The sequence below is a fragment of the Vigna unguiculata genome, chromosome 3 (genome assembly GCF_004118075.2).
Source record: "Vigna unguiculata cultivar IT97K-499-35 chromosome 3, ASM411807v1, whole genome shotgun sequence".
NCBI lineage: Eukaryota > Viridiplantae > Streptophyta > Magnoliopsida > Fabales > Fabaceae > Vigna > Vigna unguiculata.
In genome coordinates this window covers 47,680,296-47,706,220 of record NC_040281.1, presented here as the reverse complement: position 1 = coordinate 47,706,220, position 25,925 = coordinate 47,680,296, and the positions used below count along the sequence as shown (strand labels likewise).

General features: G+C 35.9%; 3 protein-coding genes across 3 annotated transcripts; 1 reads left to right on the top strand and 2 right to left on the bottom strand.

Moving 5' to 3' along the window:
• Nucleotides 1-7,277: 7,277 nt before the first annotated feature.
• LOC114175501 lies at nt 7,278-8,180 on the bottom strand. Its single transcript, XM_028060257.1, has one exon. The coding sequence runs from the start codon at nt 8,178-8,180 to the stop codon at nt 7,278-7,280; it is 903 nt and encodes a 300-aa protein (XP_027916058.1).
• Nucleotides 8,181-9,706: 1,526 nt separating this feature from the next.
• Nucleotides 9,707-10,324, top strand: LOC114175701. Its single transcript, XM_028060486.1, has one exon. The coding sequence runs from the start codon at nt 9,867-9,869 to the stop codon at nt 10,239-10,241; it is 375 nt and encodes a 124-aa protein (XP_027916287.1). The 5' UTR covers nt 9,707-9,866; the 3' UTR covers nt 10,242-10,324.
• Nucleotides 10,325-24,111: 13,787 nt separating this feature from the next.
• Nucleotides 24,112-25,693, bottom strand: LOC114175740 (AT-hook motif nuclear-localized protein 23-like). The gene has a single exon (XM_028060528.1). The coding sequence runs from the start codon at nt 25,244-25,246 to the stop codon at nt 24,383-24,385; it is 864 nt and encodes a 287-aa protein (XP_027916329.1). The 5' UTR covers nt 25,247-25,693; the 3' UTR covers nt 24,112-24,382.
• Between the last annotated feature and the right edge of the window lie 232 nt (nt 25,694-25,925).

Here is a 25,925-nt window from a genome sequence, read left to right as displayed (position 1 = left end):
TAATTCAGGTTTACACTCGAACAATCTCTAAGTTGAGTCTTGTTCTCGGATGAGCGAGAAGACCTTATCGAGTAGCCTCGAATCTTCTCTTAGAACATAATCTATTTTTCCCTCCCCCCTGTTTCTTGTCTTTTCTCGGGGCCCTTCCTCCCCTTTTATCTCCTCGTCATCCCTTGTCGTGGTCCAGTTACCCCTGAACATCGTGGGGGTAAGTTACCGAGGATCTAGGATATAGTGGTCAGCTCACCCGAAAATCCCGAGCGTTTTGGTTTCTCGACGTGGCAGACTGGTCAAAAGTGAACCTCCTAGCTGACATACGTTGCGTTAAGTTCGGTTGCGTAGACCGAGTAAAGATCGGCTCAGCCAGGGGTACATTAACCCTCAGACCTTGAATCCCAACTGTTGTGGATGAGAGAGTTGTTACAACTTCCCTGGCGCGTGGTTTTCAAAATTTTGACTGCGATTGACTGACAAGATGCCACGTGTCCTATGTCTGATGGAGGTTGTATTTTTGCAGCCTGTAACCGCCGCTTTGTCTTGTCCACATTTATGACTCTGTATAAGAAATTTTCAAATGCTCTCTCCCCATTTTCATCGTTGGTGATTTTTCATCTGCCCCAAGTTTCATTTTTGTTGCATTCTCTCACTTCTTCCACTTTGGTGAAGCGACTTCGATCAAGTATGCTCTTTCATCCCTTTCACCTTTCGTTCTATCATGATGTGAGAATCGTTAGAGACTTCGACTGAGTATTGTGGTAGTGTGGCTTCGACTAGGTTTTGCTTTTGGGAATGCTGTTTCGACTAGGGTTTTCCTTTGGGGGAAGGGTAGTTTCGTTGGAGGTTCGTAGTGCTCGTATTTCTGTTTTAGGTTTCTCCAGCGATGATGGGTTTTAGCGATTTTTTCTGTTTTGGTGGTTTTGCAGTTTTCTTTTTCGTCGTTGTTGATGAGAGGGAAATGCTCTCTTGACACTGGTCTTTAACTGCGATATTGGGTAGGGTAAGATTTCTTTGGCTTCGAGTGTTTGGCGAGATTTGATTGGAGCGATGACCACTTCCTATGACGACTTCTATCCATGGGCGCCCCTGGCTCTTCGACGAGAATGTACGTGCTTCACCTCGGATCACTTTATAACTCGGTATCGCCGAGGCCAGCAATTATGTCAGAGTAACGAGCAGGACGTCTTGGTGGCTTGATGTGAGTTGGATGAGCCCGTATGCGCCAATGCTTCTACTGACCCTTCAGCCCCTTTTGCTTTTTCTATTCGACCTTGTTTTCGAAGGTGGGGTTGCGTTTGCCCTTGAGTTCTTTTGAAAAGGAATTGTTAACAATGTTGAATGTTGCTCCAACTCAACTTCACCCCAATAGTTGGGCTTTTGTCCGGGCGTTTTACGTGTTGTGCACGCATTTTGGCGTGGTTCCTACGTCTAATGTCTTTTTATATTTCTTTGAGATGAAGAAACCACATAAGCATATGTGGTCGTCTTTGAGTAGTGCTGGGGGTAGAGGTTTGCTGACTTTATTTCAATCGTCATACAAAGGGTTTAAAGGTGGTTTTCTGAAGATAAGAGCTCTTCCACACAAGGCGGATTTATTGGAGGGCTTCCCGCTTTATTGGACACAGAATCCCAATAACACAAGTGCTCGACAATTATCCGATCTTTCATCGGCAGAAAAGGAGTATTGCCTCATGTTGGAGCAGTTAAAGGCTATTTTTGACACCAAGCAGCTTCTGAAGTTAGAGTTTCAACCGACTAGTCTGAAGCATTACATCAGTATATGTTTGCGAGATATTCCTCTGTATCGATTTGAATTTATTTTGACGTGGTTTGTGGCTTTTTTGCAGAATCCAGAATGGGGATGTCGAAACAGGATCTAGCCAAGCGATTCAAGGCTCTGAGAAGTTCTTCTCAAACTTCTCTTGCTCAGGCGATTCCTCTTACTCAGGAAGGCGTGACAGTGGTATCCGACGAAGAGGTTACTCAATCCGGCCCCAGCCTTAAGAGACGACGCCCCCTGGACCGACCAGAGGTGGTAGTAGGTGAGATTGCTGGAATCTCTGCTCGGTCCGAGCATACTTTGTCCTCAAAAGGTCCGCCACTGCAGGAGGGATCGAGTAGCGTATGTTATAGCTTTTGGGATTCTCAATTCAACCATAGAGCGCATAGCCGAGCACATAAAGCGTATGTTATAGCTTTGATGGCGATCTGCACTGTCTTTTGAATCAAGAGGTCGACGTAATTCAAGAAGACATAGACGGGTTCCTCCATAAGACTGAGGTTTCGGTGGTTGCTCTGTGTGACAAGTTAAGCCGTGCGAGCGTCATGGAGAAAGATCGTGCTGCGGAATTAGCCCTGACTAAAGCACAGCTGAGTGCGGCGAAGGAGGAGGTGGCTCGACTTTCTAGCGAAATAGATGGCTTGCAGGGACTTAAGGCAAAGTTGAAAGAGCGGGGGGAGAGGATAACTCAGCTAGTGGCCGAGTTGCAGAAAGTGAAGGAAGAATTTGCCGAGAAGGAGAAGTCTTGGCTTGCCCTGGAGGAAAAACTGGCGAACAAAGTTGCCTCTACTTACGGAGTAGGTTTTGAAGCTGCACTGGAGCAGGTACGGCTGTTGTGTCCTACAGCGGATGTCTCGGCGGCTGATGCTAGAAAGATCATCCATGATGGTCGTTTGGTGGAGGAGTAAATCTTAGAACAGGCTTTTCTATCTAATATTTTGTAAACTTTTGTTGACGACGTTCCTAATATTGTTATATTTCACCACATAGCTAGGAAAATACACTTTTTAAAGTATTATCATACCTGTTTTGAGAATTCCATTGTTGAGCCAGGTTGGTAACCCTCAGTTTTGACGATTTTGATGTCGAGCTCCATTGTTGAGCTAGGTTGGTAACCCTCAGTTTTGATGATTTTGATATCGAACTCCATTGTTGAGCTAGGTTGGTAACCCTCAGTCTTGATAATTTTAATGTCGAGCTTACTAACCCTCAGTGTGGATTGAAACTGAGCTTAACTTAATTCGAAAAAAAATGCGAGTGTGGATCCGTCGAGTCGGACCAAACGAGAGTTTGAATATAAGCGAGGATCCGGTCCTGAGCCGAGCTTAGGGGATTTTGTCGAATACGAATTTAAGTCCGACCCCGAGCCGAGCTTAGGGGATTTTGTCGAATACGGATTTAAGTCCGACCCCGAGACGAGCTTAGGGGATTTTGTCGAATACGAATTTAAATCCGAACCCGAGTCGAGCTTAAGGGATTTTGTCGAATATAGAATTTAGGAACTGAGTTTAACTAAAAAAGAAATTTAAATTCCTAGCGTTCCATGTGCGCGGTATACAGGCTCCATCCAAAGTTTCGAGATGATAAGCGCCCTTTCCGAGGGCTTGCTCGATCATGAACGGTCCTGTCCATTTTGGGGAAAGCTTATGCTCGAGTTGTAGTGGGTGAGCTTTTAAGAGCACCAAGTCACCCTGTAGAAATGCCCGAGGTTTGATCTTCGTTTTATATCGGGCTTCAATCTTTCTTTTCGCCGCCTCGCTGCTGATTTGTGCTTGATCGCGAACCTCTTCTAACTTGTCATGATTGATTTGGAGGCCTTTATCCGATGAAGCTGCATTGAAAACTTGTACTCTCCAGCTAGGTTGGGAGATTTTTATGGGCAACATCGCATCTGTTCCATAAACCAGACAAAATGGAGACTTTCGAGTTGTGGTTTGAGGTGTGGTGTGATAGGATAACAGTATACCGGGCAATAATTCCGGCCAATTATTTTTGGAAGAACATACTTTCCTTCGGATGACCCTTAAGATAATTTTGTTAGCAGCTTCCGCTTGTCCATTGGTTTGCGGATGTTCCACAGAGGAGAAGGATTGTTGGATTCCCCATTCTCTACATGCCTCACGGAGTAATGTGCTGTTGAATTGGGTTCCATTGTCGGACACCAGTCGCCGCGGTACTCCAAAACGACATATGATATTTTGCCACACAAATTTTTTGATCCGAAGCGCCGAGATATGCGCCATCGCTTCGGCTTCTATCCACTTAGTTAAATACTCAATCGCTACTACTAAAAACTTTACTTGTCGTCGTGCCATAGGGAATGGTCCGAGGACATCGATTCCCCAAGTATGGAACGACCAAGGAGATGAGATTGAATGTAATTGCTCGAGTGCGACATGGTGCCAATCTGAGTGTATCTGGCACTGGTTGCATTTTTTTGTATGTTCTAGACAGTCTCTTTGGAGTGTGGGCCAAAAGTAGCATGCTCGGATTACTTTTGTGCTTAATGCACGACCTCCGATATGACTGCCGCAGATACCCTCGTGAAGGTCGGACATGATTCGTGTATAGTCTTTTTTGTCAACGCAAGCAAGCAGAGGTCGCGAAAAAACGAATATGAATAATCGTCCATCTATGAGGGTGTATCTTGCAGCAGTTTTCTTGATGATGCTTGCTTCCTCTGGGTCTCAGGGGAGTTGTCTGTCAGCTAAATATGTGATGTAGGGCGTCGTCCAGGATGATGATGCTTTGGTTGAGGCCGTTTCGATAGAATTTATGTGAGCTGTAGTGTCAACAGCGGGTTCATTCGAGGTTACTCGTGGGGCGATCAGAGTTTCCCGTATCATCGACTTATGATGTCCAGGTCGAGAATTACTTGCTAGTTTCGCCAAAAGGTCGGCGTGACTATTTTGCTCTCGAGAAACGTGTATGAGTTTGAAAGATGAGAAGGACGAGGTTAAATGATGTACGAACTTCAGGTAGCATGCCAATTGAGGGTCCCGTACTTGGTACTCCCCAGATACCTGACCTGTGATGAGTCTGGAATCGGTCTTTGCTAATAATTGTGATACCCCGAGTTCCTTGGCTAAGAGCATTCTGGCGATGAGGGTTTCGTATTCAGCCTGATTGTTACTAGTTCGGAAAGCAAACTTCAATGCTTGTTCTATCATGTTACCTTCTAGGTCCTCTAGGATGACTCCTCCTTCACTGCCCTTTGTGCTAGACGCACCGTCAACTGAAAGAGTCCACATACATATGGATTCCAGGGGATCTATTTGCTCGGTCGTCGACGTGAGCTCGGCTACAAAGTCGACGAGTATCTGAGCTTTAATGGGACCTCGAGGTTCGTAGCTGATGTTGTACTGGGAGAGCTCGATTGCCCATTTCACCAGGCGCCCGGAAACGTCAGGCTTTTGTAGTATCTGTTTTAACAGCTGGTCGGTCATGATAATAATAGAGTGGGCCTGGAAATAATGACGTAACCTTTGCGACGAAAACACAATCGCTAAGGCAGATTTTTCAATTCCTTGGTACCGTACCTCTGCCCCTCTAAATGTTTTGCTGGTGAAGTATATCAGCCTTTGTTCGTTTTCTTGTTGCTGAACAAGCACCGTACTGACTGCCAGGTCAGTTATGGTGAAGTATAAATTTAAAGGGATTCCCTGTATAGGTCAGCGCAGAACCGGCGGGGAGGCTAGGTAGGCCTTCAGCTCTTGGAAAGCTTCTTCACATTTATCGTCCCACTGGAAACCCATATTTTTTCGTAGACAATGAAAATATGGGTGACCTCGATCTCCTCCTCGGGGTAAGAATCTTGACAAAGAAGCCATGCGTCTCATGAGCCCTTGGACCTCCTTAATATTACGAGGACTCCTCATGTTTATGATAGCTGCGCATTTATCTGGGTTTGCCTCAATCCCTCTTTTTGTTCAGCAAGAATCCGAGAAACTTTCATGCTCTCACACCAAATACACACTTGTTTGGATTGAGCTTCAGACCGTATTTGTTGATGGTGTTAAAGAGCTCAGATAGGTCGGTGGAATGGTCGGTTGGTTGAGTGGAGGTGACGACCATATCATCTACATATACCTGAACATTGCGTTCGATCAATGGGCTCAATATTTTGTCCATGAGCCTTTGATAAGTGGTCCCAACATTTTTCAAACCGAAGGGCATTACCTTATAACAATAATTGGAGGCCTCACCCATGAATGTCGTTTTGTCCTCATCTGCTGGGTGCATCGCTATCTGGTTATAGCCAGAGTATGCGTCTAAAAAGCTAAGCATGCCTCGGTCGGAGGCGTAGTCCACTAGCGTGTCGATATTCGGAAAAGGGTACGAGTCCTTTGGGCAGACATTGTTAAGATCCGTAAAATCTACGCATATGCGCCATTTCCCGTTACTTTTCTTAACTAGGACAACATTGGCTAGCCACTCAGGGTATTGGATTTCACGTATGTGACCTGCTGACAGGAGCTTCGCGGTTTCTGCTCGGACGGCTTCAAGTTTTTCTGGCGACATCTTTCTTCTACGCTGCATCTTAGGTTTTGCCGAGAGATTCACGTTTAACTTGTGGCTCATAAAATCCGGGTCTATCCCGACCATGTCGCTAGGTTGCCAAGCGAAGGAGGCTGAATTGCCTCGGATGATGCCCAGGAGTTTCTGTTCGGTGTCAGCGTCTAAGTCATCTCCGATCTTGACGAAATGCCCCTTGCTAATTTCAACTTACTTGGTTCCCCCCATTGGTTGGGGTCTGCGTTCCTTCTAGGATCCTTGCGATTCGGTAATGGGAAGTAATCCTTCGAAGGAAATGGCGATAGTGTAGGTGGATCGCCGCATCTTGAGACTATTCTCGTAACATTTCCTGGCGGTGGCTTGGTCGACCTTTAGGGTGACGATTTTCCCCTCGGTAGTCGGGAACTTGACTTTGAGATGGCTGGTGAAAATGACAGCTTCGAGTCGATTAAGTGATGGCCGCCCCAATAAGACGTTGTAAGATGAAAGGTGATTGGACGACTATGAAGCGTATGGTGATGGTTTTTGAAGCATCCTCATCCTCGCCAGCAGCGAACATGGTGCGTAGATCAACGTATCCCCTTACTTCTACAGGATCGCCAGAAAAACCTACCAGCACACCATCAAACGGTCTTTGTTGATTCAAAGGTATACTGAAGGCTGACCAGAACATAACGTCGGCTGAGCTGCCCTGGTATTCCAGGACGCGATGGACCCTTCTTCCCATTGCGATCATGGATATAACCACAGGGTCATCTTCGTGGGGAACGATGTCTGATCGGTCGGCATTAGAGAACGTGATTTCGGGCGTCGGGGTTCGAGCGGGCATTATACCCGTCGTCATTATGCTTCTACAATATCGTTTTCTGCTTGCTGATGTGGTGCCACCTCCAGAAAATCCTCCTACGATCGTCAACAAATCGCCCAACACAGGGATTTTTTGAGGAGTTTGAGTTTGGGGCGCTGCTTTGTTTTTTTGAGGGGCTCAAAGGTGTTTATCGAGGTATCCCTTATCTTTTAATCGTAATAGTTGTTCTGTCAATGTAAAGCAACGTTCTGTGTCGTGGCCCCAGGCTTGGTGAAATTCGCACCAGGTCTTTTGATCGCGGCCCAACGTTCTTGTGGTCGGCTCGGGAAAGCGGAGATGTACATTAACATCGACATCTTTTAGAACATCGATTTTGGTAGATTTAAGTTGTAGCTGGGGACGAAAGTTGCCGCTACTTCGCCCTGTCCGATTGATAATGGAAGTTTGGGCGATGTAAGGTGCATACCTCCAGTCTGGTTGTCTGGCCTTGTCGGCATCGTCGTACCTTTTTCGAGGAGCTTTTGTCTTTGCATCTCCCTCCGACCTACGTTCCTGGCGTCGCTTGTGGCGCATCACGTCATCGGCCTCTATGTGGATATATGCCCTGACTCTAATTTCAGCTAGCGAGATAGCCAGGTTTCTGACTAGAGAATCACTGAAGGAGTTGGCGCGCAGTCCCTTAAGGAAAGCGTCTACCAGAATTTCTTCGTCTGAATTAGAGATGCTAGTGCTGGCGTCACAAAAGCGGTTTATATATTCTCGAAGGGGCTCGTTCGATCCTTGTCTTATGTCAAAAAGGTCTGTGATCCGTGGCGGTTTTGCTCTGTTTGCCGCGAACCGCTCGATGAATAATCGCGTGAAAACTGGAAAGGATGTGATGGTACCCTTTTGGATCCCTCCGAACCACTTGAGTGCTCCGTGGGCTAGTGTGCCTACGAAGACTTTGCATTTTATCGCATCGCTTCCTCCGGAGATAAGAATCTGGGCTCTAAAAGCCTTCAAGTGTGCTTCTGGATCTGAGGTGCCTGTGTATGGGGGTAACTTGGGCATGATGTATTGATGTGGGACCTGTTCAGACATAATGGCAGGGGAGAAAGGATGACTTTCGTCGTCCGTTATTTCGGATAGACGTCGACCTCGTATCCAATCCTCTCAGACCTGGAGGCGGCGTAAAAGATCTCCGTTGGACCGCTGTACGGTATCTTGTTCGCGTAAGGTGTCTTCTATTCTGCGTCTGACATCCTAGCCGCTTGACGGGCTGTGGCATGCTCCTCTTGAACCTCATTGGCCCGATTGTGCGCTTCATCTGCTCGTTGTCGGATTCGTTCGTTTTCACGCCTTAATTCATTGATCTGCTGTAAAAGCTCTGCTACGGTAGGAGGTGATGCATTGTTGGGTGGTGAATGGTTTGGGGGATTTTCACTGGCATTCGGATTTCTCACCATGATGGATGCGTAAGGAATAGGGCCTGGGAATCTGTTTTACCAGGGCCCCACGGTGGGCGCCAATCTGTTCTCGGATGAGCGAGAAGACCTTATCGAGTAGCCTCGAATCTTCTCTTAGAACAGAATTTGTTTTTCCCTCCCCCCTATTTCTTGTCTTTTCTCGGGGCCCTTCCTCCCCTTTTATCTCCTCGTCGTCCCTTGTCGTGGTCCAGTTACCCCTGAACATCGAGGGAGTAAGTTACCGAGGATTTAGGATATAGTGGTCAGCTCACCCGAGAATCCCGAGCGTTTCGGTTTCTCGACGTGGCAGACTGGTCAAAAGTGAACCTCCTAGCTGACATACGTTGCGTTAAGTTCGGTTGCGTAGACCGAGTAAAGATCAGCTCAGCAGGGGTACAAGTCTTAATATCCATCTAACTCTATGCATCCTTTGTGTTTGTAAGTTTTCAAAATTTGAAAGGTGAATTTCGTTGTTCATGTCATTTATGGATTGCCCTTATTACACCCTTCGTTTAAAACCATCCTCTCTCCTGCATCAGACGTTCAAACTTGCGTGTTCAATTGGACCCTATCCAATCGACTAAGTCACCAAAGTAATACCACCACGCGCCACTCCCGAAAGTCACACCTCAACCACTCGGCGCCACCAGACAAGACGGTGACGTATTACGTTTTACCATCAATAAAAAACCCACGCGCGCACACATCATCATCTTCATCATTAGTTTTACCACAGATAAATAAATAAATAAATTTTAATTTATTGACGGTCTAAAATCGTTCTCATTCACCACCAAACTATTATCCTAATCAAATTTTCGCGCGGGCAGTGATTTTTTCTTATTATTCTTTGGATAATTTTTTGTTTCGTACTCAATAGTTATATTTGTGAGATTGGATATCATATTTTTTTAATATTTACAAATATTTGTAACTATTTAAAAAAAAATTTAATATTTAATGAGATATTTTAAAAAAAGTAAAATTTTTTTAAAATTAATTGATAAAAAATAACTCATTCAATTTTAATGTATTAATGTTTTAATCATGTTTTTTTTTAATTTAAACTAAAATATAATATATATGGTATCTACGGATATAAGATACAGATACTATTATACTCATACTCATCTATTAATACGGATATAAAAAATACTCGAATTTATTATCTGCGGATAACCATTTGTTACCCGTTAGTTATCCGTGAGTATTAGAGATCCTATGTAGGACACTTTCTAGCATCAACCACCACTTTGCGTGTTTGTATATATAGCAAGTACATGAATTTTCTCACTCATACACTTCAAAATTCAATAATTCTATGAATTGCTTAGTGTTGCCATTATCGTTGATCCGAAGACGCTCCATGAGATATCAGCACCTAAGCAAGGAGAAAGAATCTGAAAACCCTATAACCGTGGTGGTCGGAAAAGAGAAAAGGGTGTTCCTTGTGGAGCCTTTCATATTAGAGGAGAACCCCTTTCGGGTGTTGATGGACACGTCGAAGAGGAAGATGGGAAAAGATCCAAAGGACAAGGATAATCATCATCTCCATCATAAACGTAATAGAGTGGTCTTGGTCGATGTTGATGCGATTTTGTTCGAGCACATGCTCTGGCTCATGTATAATGATTTCTCTTCTTTCTTCAACCTTAATTTGAACGACATTATTGACTTCTACGCTCAGGATGTTTAATCCTAACACTGTTACTTATGAGCTGTACATTAACGTAGAAAGCATACTATGTTTTAGTGATTTCAGTTAGGCTTAAATATGTATTTGATCTCTATTTTTACTGTTTTTATTTAATTTGGTCATCATTTCAGTTTTGTATTCAATTAGATTCTCATTTTCGTCAAATTTTAGTCAATTTAGTCATTTTTATTAACGGTGTTTAGATAAATAATATTTTTGAACAGTACATGTCACGTGTCAGCTCCTAGTTTTTTTTTAATTTTTTAAAAATTTTTAAATTTTTAAATTTTTTAAATTTTTGAATTTTTTTAAATTTTTAAATTTTATAAAAATTGGCCACATGTCAAATCATAATTGTGCCGTCAAATCACAATTGTGCCACGTGTCAAATCATATTAATGCCTCGTGTCAGTATGTGGTTATGTTATTTTTTGTGTTCAATTTAGTTTCTATATTCGTTATTTTGTTCAATTTAGTCCAAATTCTTGTTAAAATAAATCAAAATTTCCCTTTAAAATTGACACCAAATTTAATATCTTTTATAAAAATTATACTAATTTTTTTTTAAATTGAAATTTTTATTAATTATTTTTGAAATTCAATTATAATTTATTATATTTAATAATAAATTGATTCTAATTCTTATAATCAATAGAGGTGCAATTAATAGGGGTTGATTTTTGTAACTTATAATCAAATCTAGAATACATAAGACGTACATCCCATTAGATGATAAAAAATTGTACAAAAAGTAGTAGACACCTACCCAATTATTTGTTTTTGTGTCCTACCTTTTTGCTTATCTGATTTGGCCTTTTTTTTTTACAAGCTAGCAATCTAGTGCAAATAAGGATTGATTTTTGTAACTTATAATCGAATTTGGAGTAAACAAGAGCTATATCCCATTGGATTATAAAAAAGATTGATTAGTAAATTTTAAAACATTGTACGAAAAGTAATACGCAGTTCTCCAATTATTTGTTCTTTGTGCATTTGTCTATCTGGTTTGGCCTATTTTATTTTTCAAGCCAGCCACCTAGTGCAAACAATCAGATTTGATTTTTTTAACTTATAATCAAATTCGGGGTACATAAGGCGTACATCCCATTGGAGGATAAAAAAAGATTGATTAGCAAATTTTAATAAATTTTACTAAAAATAATATGTAGCTTCCCACTTATTTGTTTATTATGCCTCACTTATTTGCCTATCTAGTTTGGTCTATTTTTTTATTCAAACTAGCCACCTAGTGCAAGCCATAAGGATTGTTTTTTTTAACGCTCTCCACATATTTGTTCTTTGTGCCCCACTTATTTGCCTAACTGGTTTTACCTATTTTTTTATTAAAGTTAGCCACCTACTACAAGCAATAAGGGTTAGTTTTTGTAACTTATAATCAAAATCGGGGTACATAAGAGGTACATCCCATTGGATTATAAAAAAGATTGATTAGTAAATTTTAAAACATTGTACGAAATTTTAAAACATTGTACGAAAAGTAATAAGCAGTTCCCCAATTATTTGTTCTTTGTGCATTTGTCTGTCTAGTTTGGCCTATTTTATTTTTCAAGCCAGCCACCTAGTGCAAACAATCAGATTTGATTTTTTTAACTTATAATCAAATTCGGGGTACATAAGGCGTACATTCCATTGGATGATACAAAAAGATTGATTAGCAAATTTTAATAAATTTTACTAAAAATAATATGTAGTTTCCCACTTATTTGTTTATTATGCCTCACTTATTTGTCTATCTAGTTTGGCCTATTTTTTTATTCAAACTAGCCACCTAGTGCAAGCCATAAGGATTGTTTTTTAACCGCTCTCCACATATTTGTTTTTCACATATTTGTTCTTTGTGTCCCACTTATTTGTCTAACTGGTTTTACCTATTTTTTTATTAAAGTCAGCCATCTACTACAAGCAATAAGGGTTAGTTTTTGTAACTTATAATCAAAATCGGGTACATAAGACGTACATCCATTTGGATAGAAAAAAATATTGATTAGTAAATTCTAAAAAATTGTACGAAAAATAATACGAAAAATTCTTTTTTTTCAAGCCAACCACCTAGTGCAAGCAATCAGGATTGATTTTTTTAATTTATAATAAATTCAGAGTACATAAGAGGAACATCCCATTGGATGAAAAAAACATTGATTAATAAATTTTAAAAAACGAAAAGTAATATTAAGTATTTGTTCTTTGTGCCACCACACTTATTTGCGTATCTAGTTTGACCTACAAGATTTATTAATAAATTTTAAAATTTTTTACAAGAAGTAATACTCAGCTTCCCACTTATTTGTCTATTATGACCCACTTATTAAATCAAATAATAGAAATATTCCATTTTGAATATTCTATCTCATTTATTTACTATCAAAAAAAGTATATAAATCAAATAACTAGAATTAATAACTGAAAAAAATAAAGAGCGAGTCAGTATTAAAAAGAAATAAGAATAAAATAAGAAGAAATATGAAATAAAAAAATCACCTCATAGGGGGAATCTATTTAAAAGTCCAATTACTATATTTAATTACTCTTTTTCCTATCTAGTTTGGTCTATTTTTTATTTCAAGCCAACCAGCTAGTGCAAACTATAAAGATTGATTCTTATATCTTATAATCAAATTCATGTTACATAAAAAGTACATCCCAGTGGTCCCATTGAATAATAAGAAAAGATTGAGTAATAAATTTTAAAAAATTGTACAAAAAGTAATACGCAGCTCCCCACTTATTTGACTATCTGGTCTGACCTTTTTTTTCTCAAGCCAGCAAGTAATAAAGATTGATTTTTATAACTTATAATAAAATTAATAAAATTTGTGTACATAAGAAGTGCATCCCTTTGGATCATAAAAAAAAAGGTTGATCAATAAATTTTAAAAAATGGTGCAAAGTAATATGCACCTCCCCACTTATTTGTTCTTTGTGCCCCACTTATTTGCCTATCTGATTTGACCTTTTTTTTTTCAAGTCAGCCACTAGTGCAAGAATATAATTAAGGATTCATTTTTGTAACTTATAATACATTCCATTGTACGAAAAGTAATACGCAGCTCTCTACTTATTTATTTATTATGCTCCATTTATTTAAAATTAAAGATAAAATTTATCCTTCGGCTTAAACATACCTAATAATTTGAAAGTTATACAAAAAAATTCAAAGAATCTAAAAACATTTAAGAAAAATAAACAAAAAAAAATAGAGTAGAGGACAAATGTTATATTGCTCAAAGATAATTAGAAAAAACAAATTTAAACGAAAAACTTAAAAAATTCATAAACACATTAGAATATCCAACCTGTAATATTGGTTTTCGAAATACAAACATCTTATCCTATCTTGTAGGCTATATGAAGGGGCAGATCTTAGTATAGGTTTAGGGCCCTTTCCCCTCCCCTCCCCCATTTTCTTTTCTATGTCGCGGTAATATATATATATATATATATATATATATATATATATATATATATATATATATATATATATATATGTATTTTTTTTTATTTTTTAAATTGTAATGCATTTGATATTTTTAAAAATTTTATACATTTCTTGTGTTAAATTTGTTTTTATTTTCTGAGTTTTGATATGAAATTAAAATTCGTCCTTACCTGAAACTTTAATATAGTTTGGTCTCTAAATGTTAGAAATGAATTGATATAGTTCTTTTAATCCAATTACTTTAAATTTCTTTTAAAGTATAGACGCATTTCATGCTAGCATTTAAGTTGTTTATACTGTCTGAATATCTACTGAAAAACACGTTTGACACATAAAAAAAGTTAACGTAATTGGGTAAAAGGACTATATCCATTTATTTTTAAAGTTTAAAGACTAGAATGTATCAAAATTTCAAATAGTGACGAATTTTAATTTTGCGTCAAAATTCATAGACTAAAAACATATTTAACATTTTATTTTGGCATCCCTTGATCTGAAGATCCGCCATTGGCTACATGTAAAATGATAAACATAAATAATCAATAAACATAGCAAATTACCCAAATATTATGAATATAATAATAGAACAACATACTGCACTGTACCTACACAACCTGTAAACATATTACAATATCTAATACATAATAATAATAATAATAATAATAATAATAATAATAATAGTTTCCAAAATACAAAATGTTATCAATCTCTAAAACTTAGTATAGAACACAAACTTATTATTTCACATTTTGTAGATTATCATTATTGTGTAACGAAAATATTTCTAAATCATTGAAATCTAATTATATTCTTGAGTAATATAAATATGATTATATCCCTAAATAAGACCAATCTTTATTATATATATATATATGAATAATAACAATCTTGCTATATCACTTAATAATATGGATATTATTATGTCTTTGAATGATAGGAATTTGATTAATATGTCACCACAAAAGTCATAATAAAGGTAACAACAACATTGTAACTATTTGATTTATTTGATTGACATATATTTAAAATAAAATAAACCTATTTTAAAAAATCTAGAATCATCCAAATGCAAAATAATGCAAGAATATTAAGTTATAATAAAACACATATAGTTGATAATCAGAAAAAAAAAAATAAAGACATTTTTTAATGAAAAAACAAATGATTCTTAAACAAATTAGCAAACACACATGCGGTCACATTTTTAAATTTTTATAAAAATTTGAGTTAAAATCAATAAAGAATATATAATTAATTTTTAAAATAATTGTTAGATGTTAGTTAGCAAAATAAAATATACATACAAAAGAGGTTTTTAAAATAACAATTAAGAAGAGATGGTTAGAATAACGGTAAACTATTTATAAAATAATTAATTTTTTAAAAAATAATTAATTTTTAAAATAATAATTAAGGGTAAAAGTAAAAATATGAAATATGGACACAAAAGATAGTATCTCTTTTCTTTATATATTGTTATAGATAAAATAATTTCTCAATCAAAAATAGTTTAATGATGTATGGTTCTTGCCACAACTTAACAAAATCTCAAATAGAATCCCAACAAATAATGACAAAATAGCAAACATTATAAAAAATGATCTAACTTGTTTTTGGTTTTTAATATACAACTCATTAAGTAAGAACCAAAATTTATATACAAAAGAAAAACTTTCATTAAACATACAACCACAAAGCACAAATAACCAAAATGTTCAAGGAATGATGTTAAGGAACATCTAACCCATTAATTTCAATTCTTCATCTCTAAACCCTTCAATGGTAACTAACCCTAACTTATGAAAGAAATACCAAATGACACAATGCAAAAAATAGAAAAGATGTAACAACCAAAATACCATAAATCACAACTAATCTAGAAACCATAATATACATGGAAAATATAAAAAATAACCTATTTTTTTTTCTAGCATAAGATGTCACAAACTCCAATTATAATTTGGCACTATGCTACCTCGTTTGCAACTTGCATACAAGTTTCAAACTTTCACCCACAAAATTCATACCAAGCACAAACCAAAGCTTTTATGACCAAAATATAGCAAACCCTAAGTTTAGAAAAAAAACATAAAATACATGATTAAATAAGTAAAATTATACCAACTTGAATTAAGAGTGACATTACAAATCCAAAAAAAAAAACCCAACAAATATATTTGATGCTTATGTTCACAAACCCATAAGAAACTCAACCCAATAAAAAACTAAGAACGTCAAGGATAGGTATCTGCCAGAACAAAGAAGAAGAAGAAGAAACTCAATCCAAAAACTAAAAATACATAGAATCTAAATGAAGAATTAAGCCAAAAACTAAGAAAGAAGAAGAAACTCAATCCAAAAACTAAAAATACATAGAATCTAAATTAAGAATTAAGCCAAAAACTAAGAATGGCATAGATGAGTATAGTTCAGAACAAAGCAGAAGAAGAATTAATTTGATGTCATTATTACACACATACAGAAAAAAAAAATTTCTTTTAAAATGAAAAGACGAAAACCAAATCAAGAAAACCTAATTTGATAAAGAAGATGTAAAGGAAAAACCTTTGATGATGATGAAGAATAAGACCTTCGATGAAGGAATCATTTTTTGATCAAAGCTTGAACCTTCCAACCTTCAATCGTCAAAATCATCTTCAATCGCCCTCTCCTTTCCATGTCCGACGATGCTTTCAACCTTTCAACACAGAGCGCATAAAAAATTAAAAGGAAAAAAAGAAGAAAAATCTTAGGACAAGGGTGGCTAGAAAGAAGACACCGAGATTGAATAAATGAAGAGAATAAAATTGAAAGAGGAGAATATGCCGGGAAGGGGAGAAAGACTAGATAACCAGTGGAGAAAATGGAAAAGGTGAATAAAAAAGGGTAGCGTAGCCAATTTGTGATTTGAGAAAATGAATCAGAGGCGGGATAATCAAACAAATGTGAAATGACCAAAAAGCAAAAGAAATGGACAACTGTCATGATTTCAGATTGGGGTATTTAGATCTATTCCATTGCAGTTTGGTTTCATAGTAGACAAAGTCTATCACTGCAGTTATACTTCAATAGTGGAAACATTCGAATTAAGGAATAAAATTTCATGCAATAGTTGGGATTTTCATATTTTATCAAGGCAAAAGTTTACAACAGTGCCAAACTACCAGACATGTTTCCAAACAATCATTAAATATTAATTTTGCAGGGTCCAAATCAAAGATACAGGATTCGTACAAATATCCAACATACATTGCACATAAAAAACAAACTGCAAATCCATCTCAATTTTCAAATCCGAATAACAAAATCCATCTAGATGCATTTATAATATTAAGTTTGGATGGTCCAAATCAATATTACAGAGTGAACACAAGATGAACAATCATTAACTAAATTGCAAATGCATAATCCGAATTTTCAATCTATACGAAATCAAATGTTCATTTCCATTCAAGAATGACATAATCGTTATTGTAATCCAATCATGCACCCAAGAAGATAAGCACAACATATCTCGTGGGCAGACTTTCCAAAGCCATGGACGATTATTGAAATTCATTAATGTTGCAAACATAGAAATTTCCCTCAAAACATGTCAGACATGGTTTTGGGACAGAGTGTTTGCTGAAATAAATATAACAATAGTATTCAAATAACATTTAAAATTTAAATTAGGAAAAGAAGTGAAGATGTTGCACTGATTAAAGCCTGAAAGATCACTAATAATCATATTCAGACAAGATTGTTATTATTATTATTATCACAAGATTAAGAAGATGTGCAAACATCATTGCTCACCAGAGTTGATACAACAAAAACTTTGCTCACATTTTTCACATCAGAATCTATCATTAGATCTCCATCCTCATCAGAACACATTAACTTCAACAGCCTCTGGAACTGTTTTCCATTGTGCAGCAAGTCAATCAGTCATAACACTCATTTTAAAGCATAGAGAATTCAAAAACTTATATCATATCAACTTTAAAATTACTAAAATTTAAATAGAAAAGAATGTGTTAAGCATTAACAATAACACTAAGGCTAGGTTCTGTTATCAGAACTACGAGCTGCATCAGTAGCATCAACAGCAACAACACATTGTTAATTAATAGTATAAATAATAAAATCATTAAAATAATGAAGACTCAAAGTCAAAGACAAGGGAGTACCTGTTGGTGCGTTCTAATCCTACCTTCAAGGGATAATACCAACTGCTTCCATGGTTCTGCTTCTGGTGCAGGACCAGTTTTCAAGGATTTTAGTACTACTTGACAGTACCTGAACTGCATAATAACAACAAGGACAGTATAACAATGTACAGATAATAACAAGAAGGCTGAAATGGAAGCAAAATAAACGGAGAGTGTCCAAGTACCTTCCAAATTTCATATGATTAAGTCCTCTGTTCAAGTAACTGTTAGGTTAGATCAGTTCTGAGTACTCCTAATACATCTCACAAAACAAATGCGATCACATTTAATATAATATTGAGTTTAGTGGTCATGCAAGAAATCTTTTATTTAAACTGGCAATTATAATTCATCAGTATAAAGTCTTGTGTACTTTATATTCTCAATTAGAATTAGTCATTAATGTACCTTTTAATGTAAAATTCATCAAATTTATATATATATGGTAGTTCGTGATTGAATACACTATCGATGCATGGGCTATTTTATCACTTTTATCAGAGAAAAATAAATGCTAAGACACATGTATTTCAGCAGACAAGACATTACAAAATCATACAGAATGCACGGTTTATAAAATGTCACATTCCTACGTTGATAAACCTAGGTATGAACATCGTAAAATCCTATGAAATCAAGCAATCGGGAACCAGAAAAGTACAATTGAGAGAGGAAAGGATAGCAAATAGTGCAGACCGAACAGTAGAACCATCAAGATCAAATCAAGAAGCTGATCTTGCCTTTTAACAAAAAAATTTGAAGTTTATAAAACGAAGAGAGGGTAAAGAAAAAATGGAAGAGTTTATAAAATCTTGAAAAAGGACAATAACTGGAAAAGATATATCCTGAGTTTCTTTGAATTTAATTCCAGGTAATTAACAAAGACTAATCTTGAAAACAGAACACTTAACTTCAATTTCAAGAAACTTGAAAACCAATAATTATATACAAACGATAAATTAAATAAAATAAAGCAGAACCTCATCAATTGTGAAACCATCACTAGCATATGTCAATCAATTATACTCGTTGGCGTATCAAGAGGATCCTTCGTCCCTGACGTAACTTTTTTTTTTATCACCATCTCGGTTGATCTCCAACCATATTTGACATGACTGCAACGATAGCAGCTTGTGAGAGTGAGAGAAGATGAGGCGAGAGGGAGAAAAATAGACGAAATAGAATGTATGAGGATCCCAAGAGTTTCAAAGAGAAATGTTTAACTCTTACAAAAGAAATTCTTTTATAGTCAGTCAAGGAAGATGGTACGGGTGTTAAAAATGAATTTTATATAAAACTAGTTAAATAACTTCTAATAATATTTAAAAGATAAAAAAGTTATATATATATATATATATATTTGTGTAAATGTTAAAAAAAGAAAAAAGATTAAAAATAATTATTATTCATATAAAATCAAATAGAATATTAAAATATACAAAATATTTAACAAACAATTATGACCAAACATAACACAGCGAAAGTTATATTTCAAAACGGAGAAAATTAGCGGTAATGGAAAACTGTCCATATAAGCGTTTAAATTAGAGAAGTAATATTTAAAGTAAATAAAAAAGTTTAGAGATTTATAGAAAAATAACACACTAAACGTTAATATTGTAAAAATTCCATAAAGTTGGAAAAAGATAAAATTTAACAAGTGATCAAATTGTAATGTTTATCAAAATTTTAAATGGTCATTAAATAATGTAATTTTATATAAAAAAAAAACATAAAATTTGATAATAAGAAGAACTACGATATTTTTTTAGTAAAGTAAAATTAAATACCAAAAAAATTATATTTATATAAAAATATTTAAAAAAGGAAAAAATATATTATTACTTCACAACAAGGAAGATAAAATGTTGAGAATGATCGGTCAACTAAGAGTTGTAGTTGATTTGGGTTATCTTATGACCCAACCAAATTCAACACAATCTAAATTCAAGTGAGTTTTATTTATAATTCGGTCAAATTCTACTTTAACTTAAATTAACTCAGTTTTTATGCAAGTTGGACTCTTATGCTTATGTATAGATAAATTGTATTACTTTTTTTATGTTTTGGATTAGTTTGCACAAATTTGATGACTTGAGTTCTTGATTTACTTGAAATTTTGAATTTTTTGTTATTCTTTTAATTAGGTTTATATTTTCAAATAAGTTAATGTTACACATCATTATAAATTTTGACATTTTAATTATACTTACACTTTAAACTTTATTAATCATTTGTTAATATATGAAAATTTATTAAAATAAAAATAAATGTAAAGTATGTGGTAATATACCAAACTTATGATAAAAAATTTCATTCCACGAAATATAAATAAATTATATTTATTATAAAAGAAATTTAAATAAATATACGAAGATAAAATATTAAACCGCTTATAGTATTTTCTATAAATAAAAGTCAAATTATTTAATTTGTCAAGCAGAATAATTCTCCTTGACATTTTTCTTTAAGACTCTAATAAATCATTAATTTATCTAGAAAATCGTAAAAAATTAGAATAGAATACTTTTTGATCGACATCACTTTTTCCAAACTTGTTTCAAATCATAAATAGTTTTCATAAACTCAAAAAAAAAAAGTCTAAATCCCTAAAAGAGCTAAAAAATCTATTGACATATTCACTCCCAAACTTCCTCTAAAACCGAATAATAAAGTTCAACACTCACCTTTTCTTTCTAGCTATTATTTTTTTGTGCTCTTGCATTTTATATTACATTACACTTGTGCCAATGGTTCTAAGGGGTAAAACAATTAATGCAAACATTTGATGATATCAAAGCCAAGTGTGTTCGGAATGGACTTTAACAAGAAAACAGGTACAAGGTAATCAGTTATGCAGTTGTAAATATACTATCTACACATCTAGCTGTAAATTGTCATGAAAAATCAACCAGTAACATTAAAATTGTTTAAGGATTCATCGACTTTTGAAATGCATCTTTTCCAACTTGCTCAAAATTATATATATATATATATATATATATATATATATATATATATATATATATATATATGTATAATAAACGTAAAACAAATATATAGAGAAGAGATTAGTTTATTTTATCAATGTTAGAAACGATTATTAAAAAGTACTAAAAAGAAAAGTTGATTACATGTTTTATTCCATTCCTTTTATATAACTGCAAATTTTGTTACTGAATATCAACGTTTGTTTTTTCACATTTTATCCTATTTTAAAACTCTCACTAAAGTAAGGGAAAATAGAACAATTAACTAAAAATGAAACAAAACATAACTATTCCTTGAATCAAATGGTATATTTTCCTATAAAGGATTCAATTAATCCAATCACTAATCCAAAACACTGTTAAGTTAAATGTATCACCAATTTGAGGTTTAGGGTTTGTTCGTGTCTTGACCATGGTGACTCAACCGAGCGATGCGGAACTCATAGGCAGCTTGCAAGCCAAGGCCAAGCCATTTCCATGCTTTTCTTTCTCAGTATGTAGAATTGTTTGTTCGTTTCTGCTATTCGGCCAGCGTTTGCCAACCATATATTGCTTTCTTGCAGTGGAATTGAGGAAAACTCAGTTCAGAATAGTCACTTCCTTTCCGTGCAACCAACGTCTTTTGGATTTGAATACGTCAAACACAGACTCCAACAAAAGCACTCAGACTCAGATAGGGTTTAGGTTCCTCAACAAATGCTTCATCTGTTATGTCTTGACTGTTTTATTAACTTTTATGTTTTGATCGATGCATCGGATTGGAGTAAAGAATTTTTAAAACAACTAAGTTGATTAAATTTTATCTGAAAATTTTAAATACACAATTAAATTTGAAATTTTGTTTTGGAGAGAAAAATTCGTAGAGGAATTAATTTTTGTTCAACGTAAAAATAACGAGACTTATTTTACTTGAAAAAACTTTAAAATCAGAAAACACACTAATCTAGCTTGAAAAGAAGAAAAATGAAAATAAAATTAAGCTTTGAATTATATAATTTATAATCAATACCTGAAATTCATTTACATCATTCTCTTTACTATTTTTTTTTTCATAAATCAACATTTATCTGAAAAGAACAAGAAATACTCGGTCAAGGTTCATGCATATATCACTCAAAATCTTTACTTCATATAATTTATATTACATATGTACACCAGTAAAAAAATAGAAAGAGTTCATTTTCTAATAAGCTAAAAAGAAATAACTATATATCGACCTTGATGATTAGCCGAAAACTAATTAAAACTAAGATCTAATTTCTTTTATCACATTCCATATAACCTGTGACATCAAAGGGATTATTCTTAAAGATTTTTCATAAAAGAGACTAACAGATATATAAAATTCTACTTGTTCAAAGCACATGGTTAAACCTGTGCAAGTTTAAGCAGATCATTATAATCCAATGACTTATCCATAATGTTGAAGTTGCAGAAACCAGATTAATCGAGCACATTTAGAACAAGCAGAAACCTATCATGACATGCTCAAATTCCATGGACTAATTAAAGAAGTCGTTGTCATAGAACTCATCATCAAAAGGGTAAGCACACAGGAGAAATTCAAATGGTTACTTATCCTTAGTGCATAGACTCCACAGACTTACATATATTAGTTGCAGATGAGAGATTGCAGCTTATAATTAACAAAAAATATTATAGTACATTACAACATCTAGTGCGCTCGTGTGATTCTAGCTATATTTATACACGGATTTGTGTGGTGGACGTATCTAGAAGCTAAGTGCTTTGCAGAATCAAATGCATTACGCCATTACAATTTGTTTTCATCAAGATCAAAGCCTAGTACAGCTTCACTACCGTGAAAGAGCTAGGTCAGCATATCATCAGAAACGCAAGTAACTTTGCGAAAAAAAAAAAGGAGCTTATTAAGTGGAGAATAATTAAAAGCCAGAAGTGGCATTAAGTTTATGCAATATTTAAATATAGTCCGCGCCGGAAACCTAAGCAGCCTATAATCGAACCTACACTAATTTATCATTTGCTCCATAAACGACTAACTATGTATAATTATGTCACAACTCTAATTAGCCCCACAAGCTAATTAAAAATTATGCAACGACTTGGAAGATCAAAAGCAATTCCGGCCTAAAAAATTCAAGGGGTCTACCTTTTAATGATCAAAATCAGTAAAACATAATTTGCTTGTTAACAAGCCAGTGTAACAGATTTCATACACTGAAGCTTATATATTTAATTACAGCTGTGCAAAATAGATGAACCAAAATAAAGGGTGCAAGTTTTTCACTACGTGGAGACCAATTGTTACTATACCAGTAGTATCCTGTATCTCCCATGCATCACTTCCTTTCTCCAGATCCGAATTAAAAGACAACATATATATCATATACTATATACACATATATGTTTGGTTTCGAGTGTGCGTAGGTCACCATTAAATGACGGAAGTTAATTTCAGGTTGTAGTGTAAATTGCCCCATAAGATAAGGCAGTGATGCATGACTCTTATTTCCTTTTCCAAGATCATACATTTTACCTAAAGAGTAGTACTGGCTGGTAGCTAGCAGAAGTCAAAACTGGACTTCTAAAATTCGTCAGTGGATCTAATTAAAGCTTTTTCAGTGTTACAATTATTCAGGCACTATGATGATCAGAATACGTACTGAAGTTGGTTAATGCTGGAGAAAGTAACCACCAATTTAACTTCCATATATATGTAGCCAGTAAACAAATATAGAGAAGCATACACGCATGACCTAAAACATATATACAAATTCATTATTACTATCCATGGGACATATAAATAATACCATGGCAAACATTTAACTTGTTATAACTTTCACACATCAACTTTATTTTTGTGAATATATATACATATACATATGCACGAAGGGTTTATAAAATTAACACCGTACATGTCAGCCTTATATTTATCACTGAATCCCTAGTTTAGTTATATGCATACATTTATACACAAACACTAACTATAAATTTAATCCTAAGCTTGTGAGAGAAGCAAGGAGGTATGAATAAATATATTTAAAAATAGGACGCCATAAAAAGGCACAGAAATAAAGGAGACCGGGAAGGGGTAGATGGTTATGGGGTTGTGACTCACAAGTTATTGCTTTGTTTCATGTCGGAACGACAACCAGCTCCTTGAAACATGTAGCTAGGTAGTGCAAGTCATGTTAATAATTAAAAGGCAAATCCTCAAACAGAAAAGAAGAAGAAGAAGCAGAGACATGTAATTAAACAGAAGCTAGTAATTAATTAAATTATACAGCAGTGTTCCATATTATAATAACGGAGGAGGAAATAAAGAGATGAATGAGACTGAAACCATATCGAAGTAACCATTAATTAACATCGGCAGCAGAAGAGAAGAGAAGAGGAAGAAGAGAAAATTAATCATAGTATTTATGTAGTCCATGAATGTGCTGACCTTGTAATAACATACAGTAATCCCTTGAAGAAATCATTGATGGGTGAAGATGGATCTGGAGAGAAAGAAGAAACTCAAAAAGGTGGTGGACGTGAAGCAGCGTTTCCCCCCCAACCCTCTCCGGGTAACTGAACGTTCTGCATATTCAGAGGTAAATTGAAGAAGGGAAGTCCCGAAGAAGGGTCAGGGAAAGAGTTGTTATTGCTATTGTTGCCGTTGTTATTTCCAACGCCATGAGACGACGTCGTAGCAGGTGCCTGAATCTGAAGCTGTTCTTCTTCTTCTAACGGTAGCCTCTCGTAGGCTACGTTCGTGAACGACGCCGCGATGACGATCACCGGCCCCGCTGCAGTCAGCTCCCCAACCACGTTTCCACCGACCACCTGGCCCTGCCCTCCGGCCACGTAGATAGTGAGGCTGGTAGCCCCGGGCGGAGCCGGCGGCGGGAGGAAGGAGCCGGAGAGGGAAAGAATCTCGAAGCGGCCATGGAGCGTGACGACGGCTCCAGCAGCGGCGGGCTGGCGGAGGCTGACATTGGTGACGGTGCCGCTACCGCTGAGGATGCAGATCCCGCGCTGGCGGCGGCGCGCGTAGGTGGTGACGCAGTCGAAGATGTCGGAGCCGCTTCCGACCTCGAGGATGTGCGCTCGGAGCGTGTTGGCGCTCTCCCGCGTGATTATCACCGGCGGTTTCGGCTTGTTCTTGGATCCCGGCGGCCTTCCACGTGGACGCCGACCGACCACGTCACCGGAACCAGTGGAAGCTAGCTCCAATCCTTGGCTTCGGTCATCGTCATCGAACGGCAACCCTCCGCGGTTCTGCGGCGGCGTCTCTTGGTCCTCTGAATCGTGATGGAGTTGCTGCAAGTGCAAGTCTGGTCTGTGAAGGTTTGGAACAAAGCGTGAAGCACTTCCTAAATCCAAACCAGCCATAGACATATCCAAGAGAGAGAACGATATATAAATATAAATATACACACAACTGATAAAAAAAGGGTTATATTATAAGATAGAAAAAAAAAACAGAAAACAAGGAAAACACAAATGATTATATTATGGAGAAGGAAATATAGTTAACAAATAGTAGAGATTTTTATTTATTTTTTGTTGGGCTAAGAACAGTGTTGTTTTGTTTATGGTTACTTTAAGGTAAGTGGTGTGAGTGTGTGGAAATAGAAGGAAGGAAAAGAGAGAAGAAGAAGAAAAGGAGATGGATGGGGTGGGTTTTGAAAAGACGATAGAGTGCAGAGTGAGGAAAGGGAAGAAGAAAGAAGAAGAAGTAGAGAAGAGAAGAGAAGAGAAGAGAGAAAGAAAGAATGGGTGAGAGAATTGAAATGAGGTTGAAGGAGAGGCAAAGACTCACAATGCAGTCATTTGCTTGGGCAAACAAAAGTTTAAAATAATAATAGGCATATGTACTATAAAATATATCAATTAGTTGAGGCAAATCTTTTTAACACACTTGCTCCAATGTGTTTGTCACTCCCGTTAGAAGAGCGTGGACGCAACGCGATCTTAACTTCATTACACTTGATTAAGTCAACATTTCTACCATCAATTATTGGTTAGGTTTTCTATGGGCGTTACATGAATATGGCCATTTATATTTTTTCGTTTA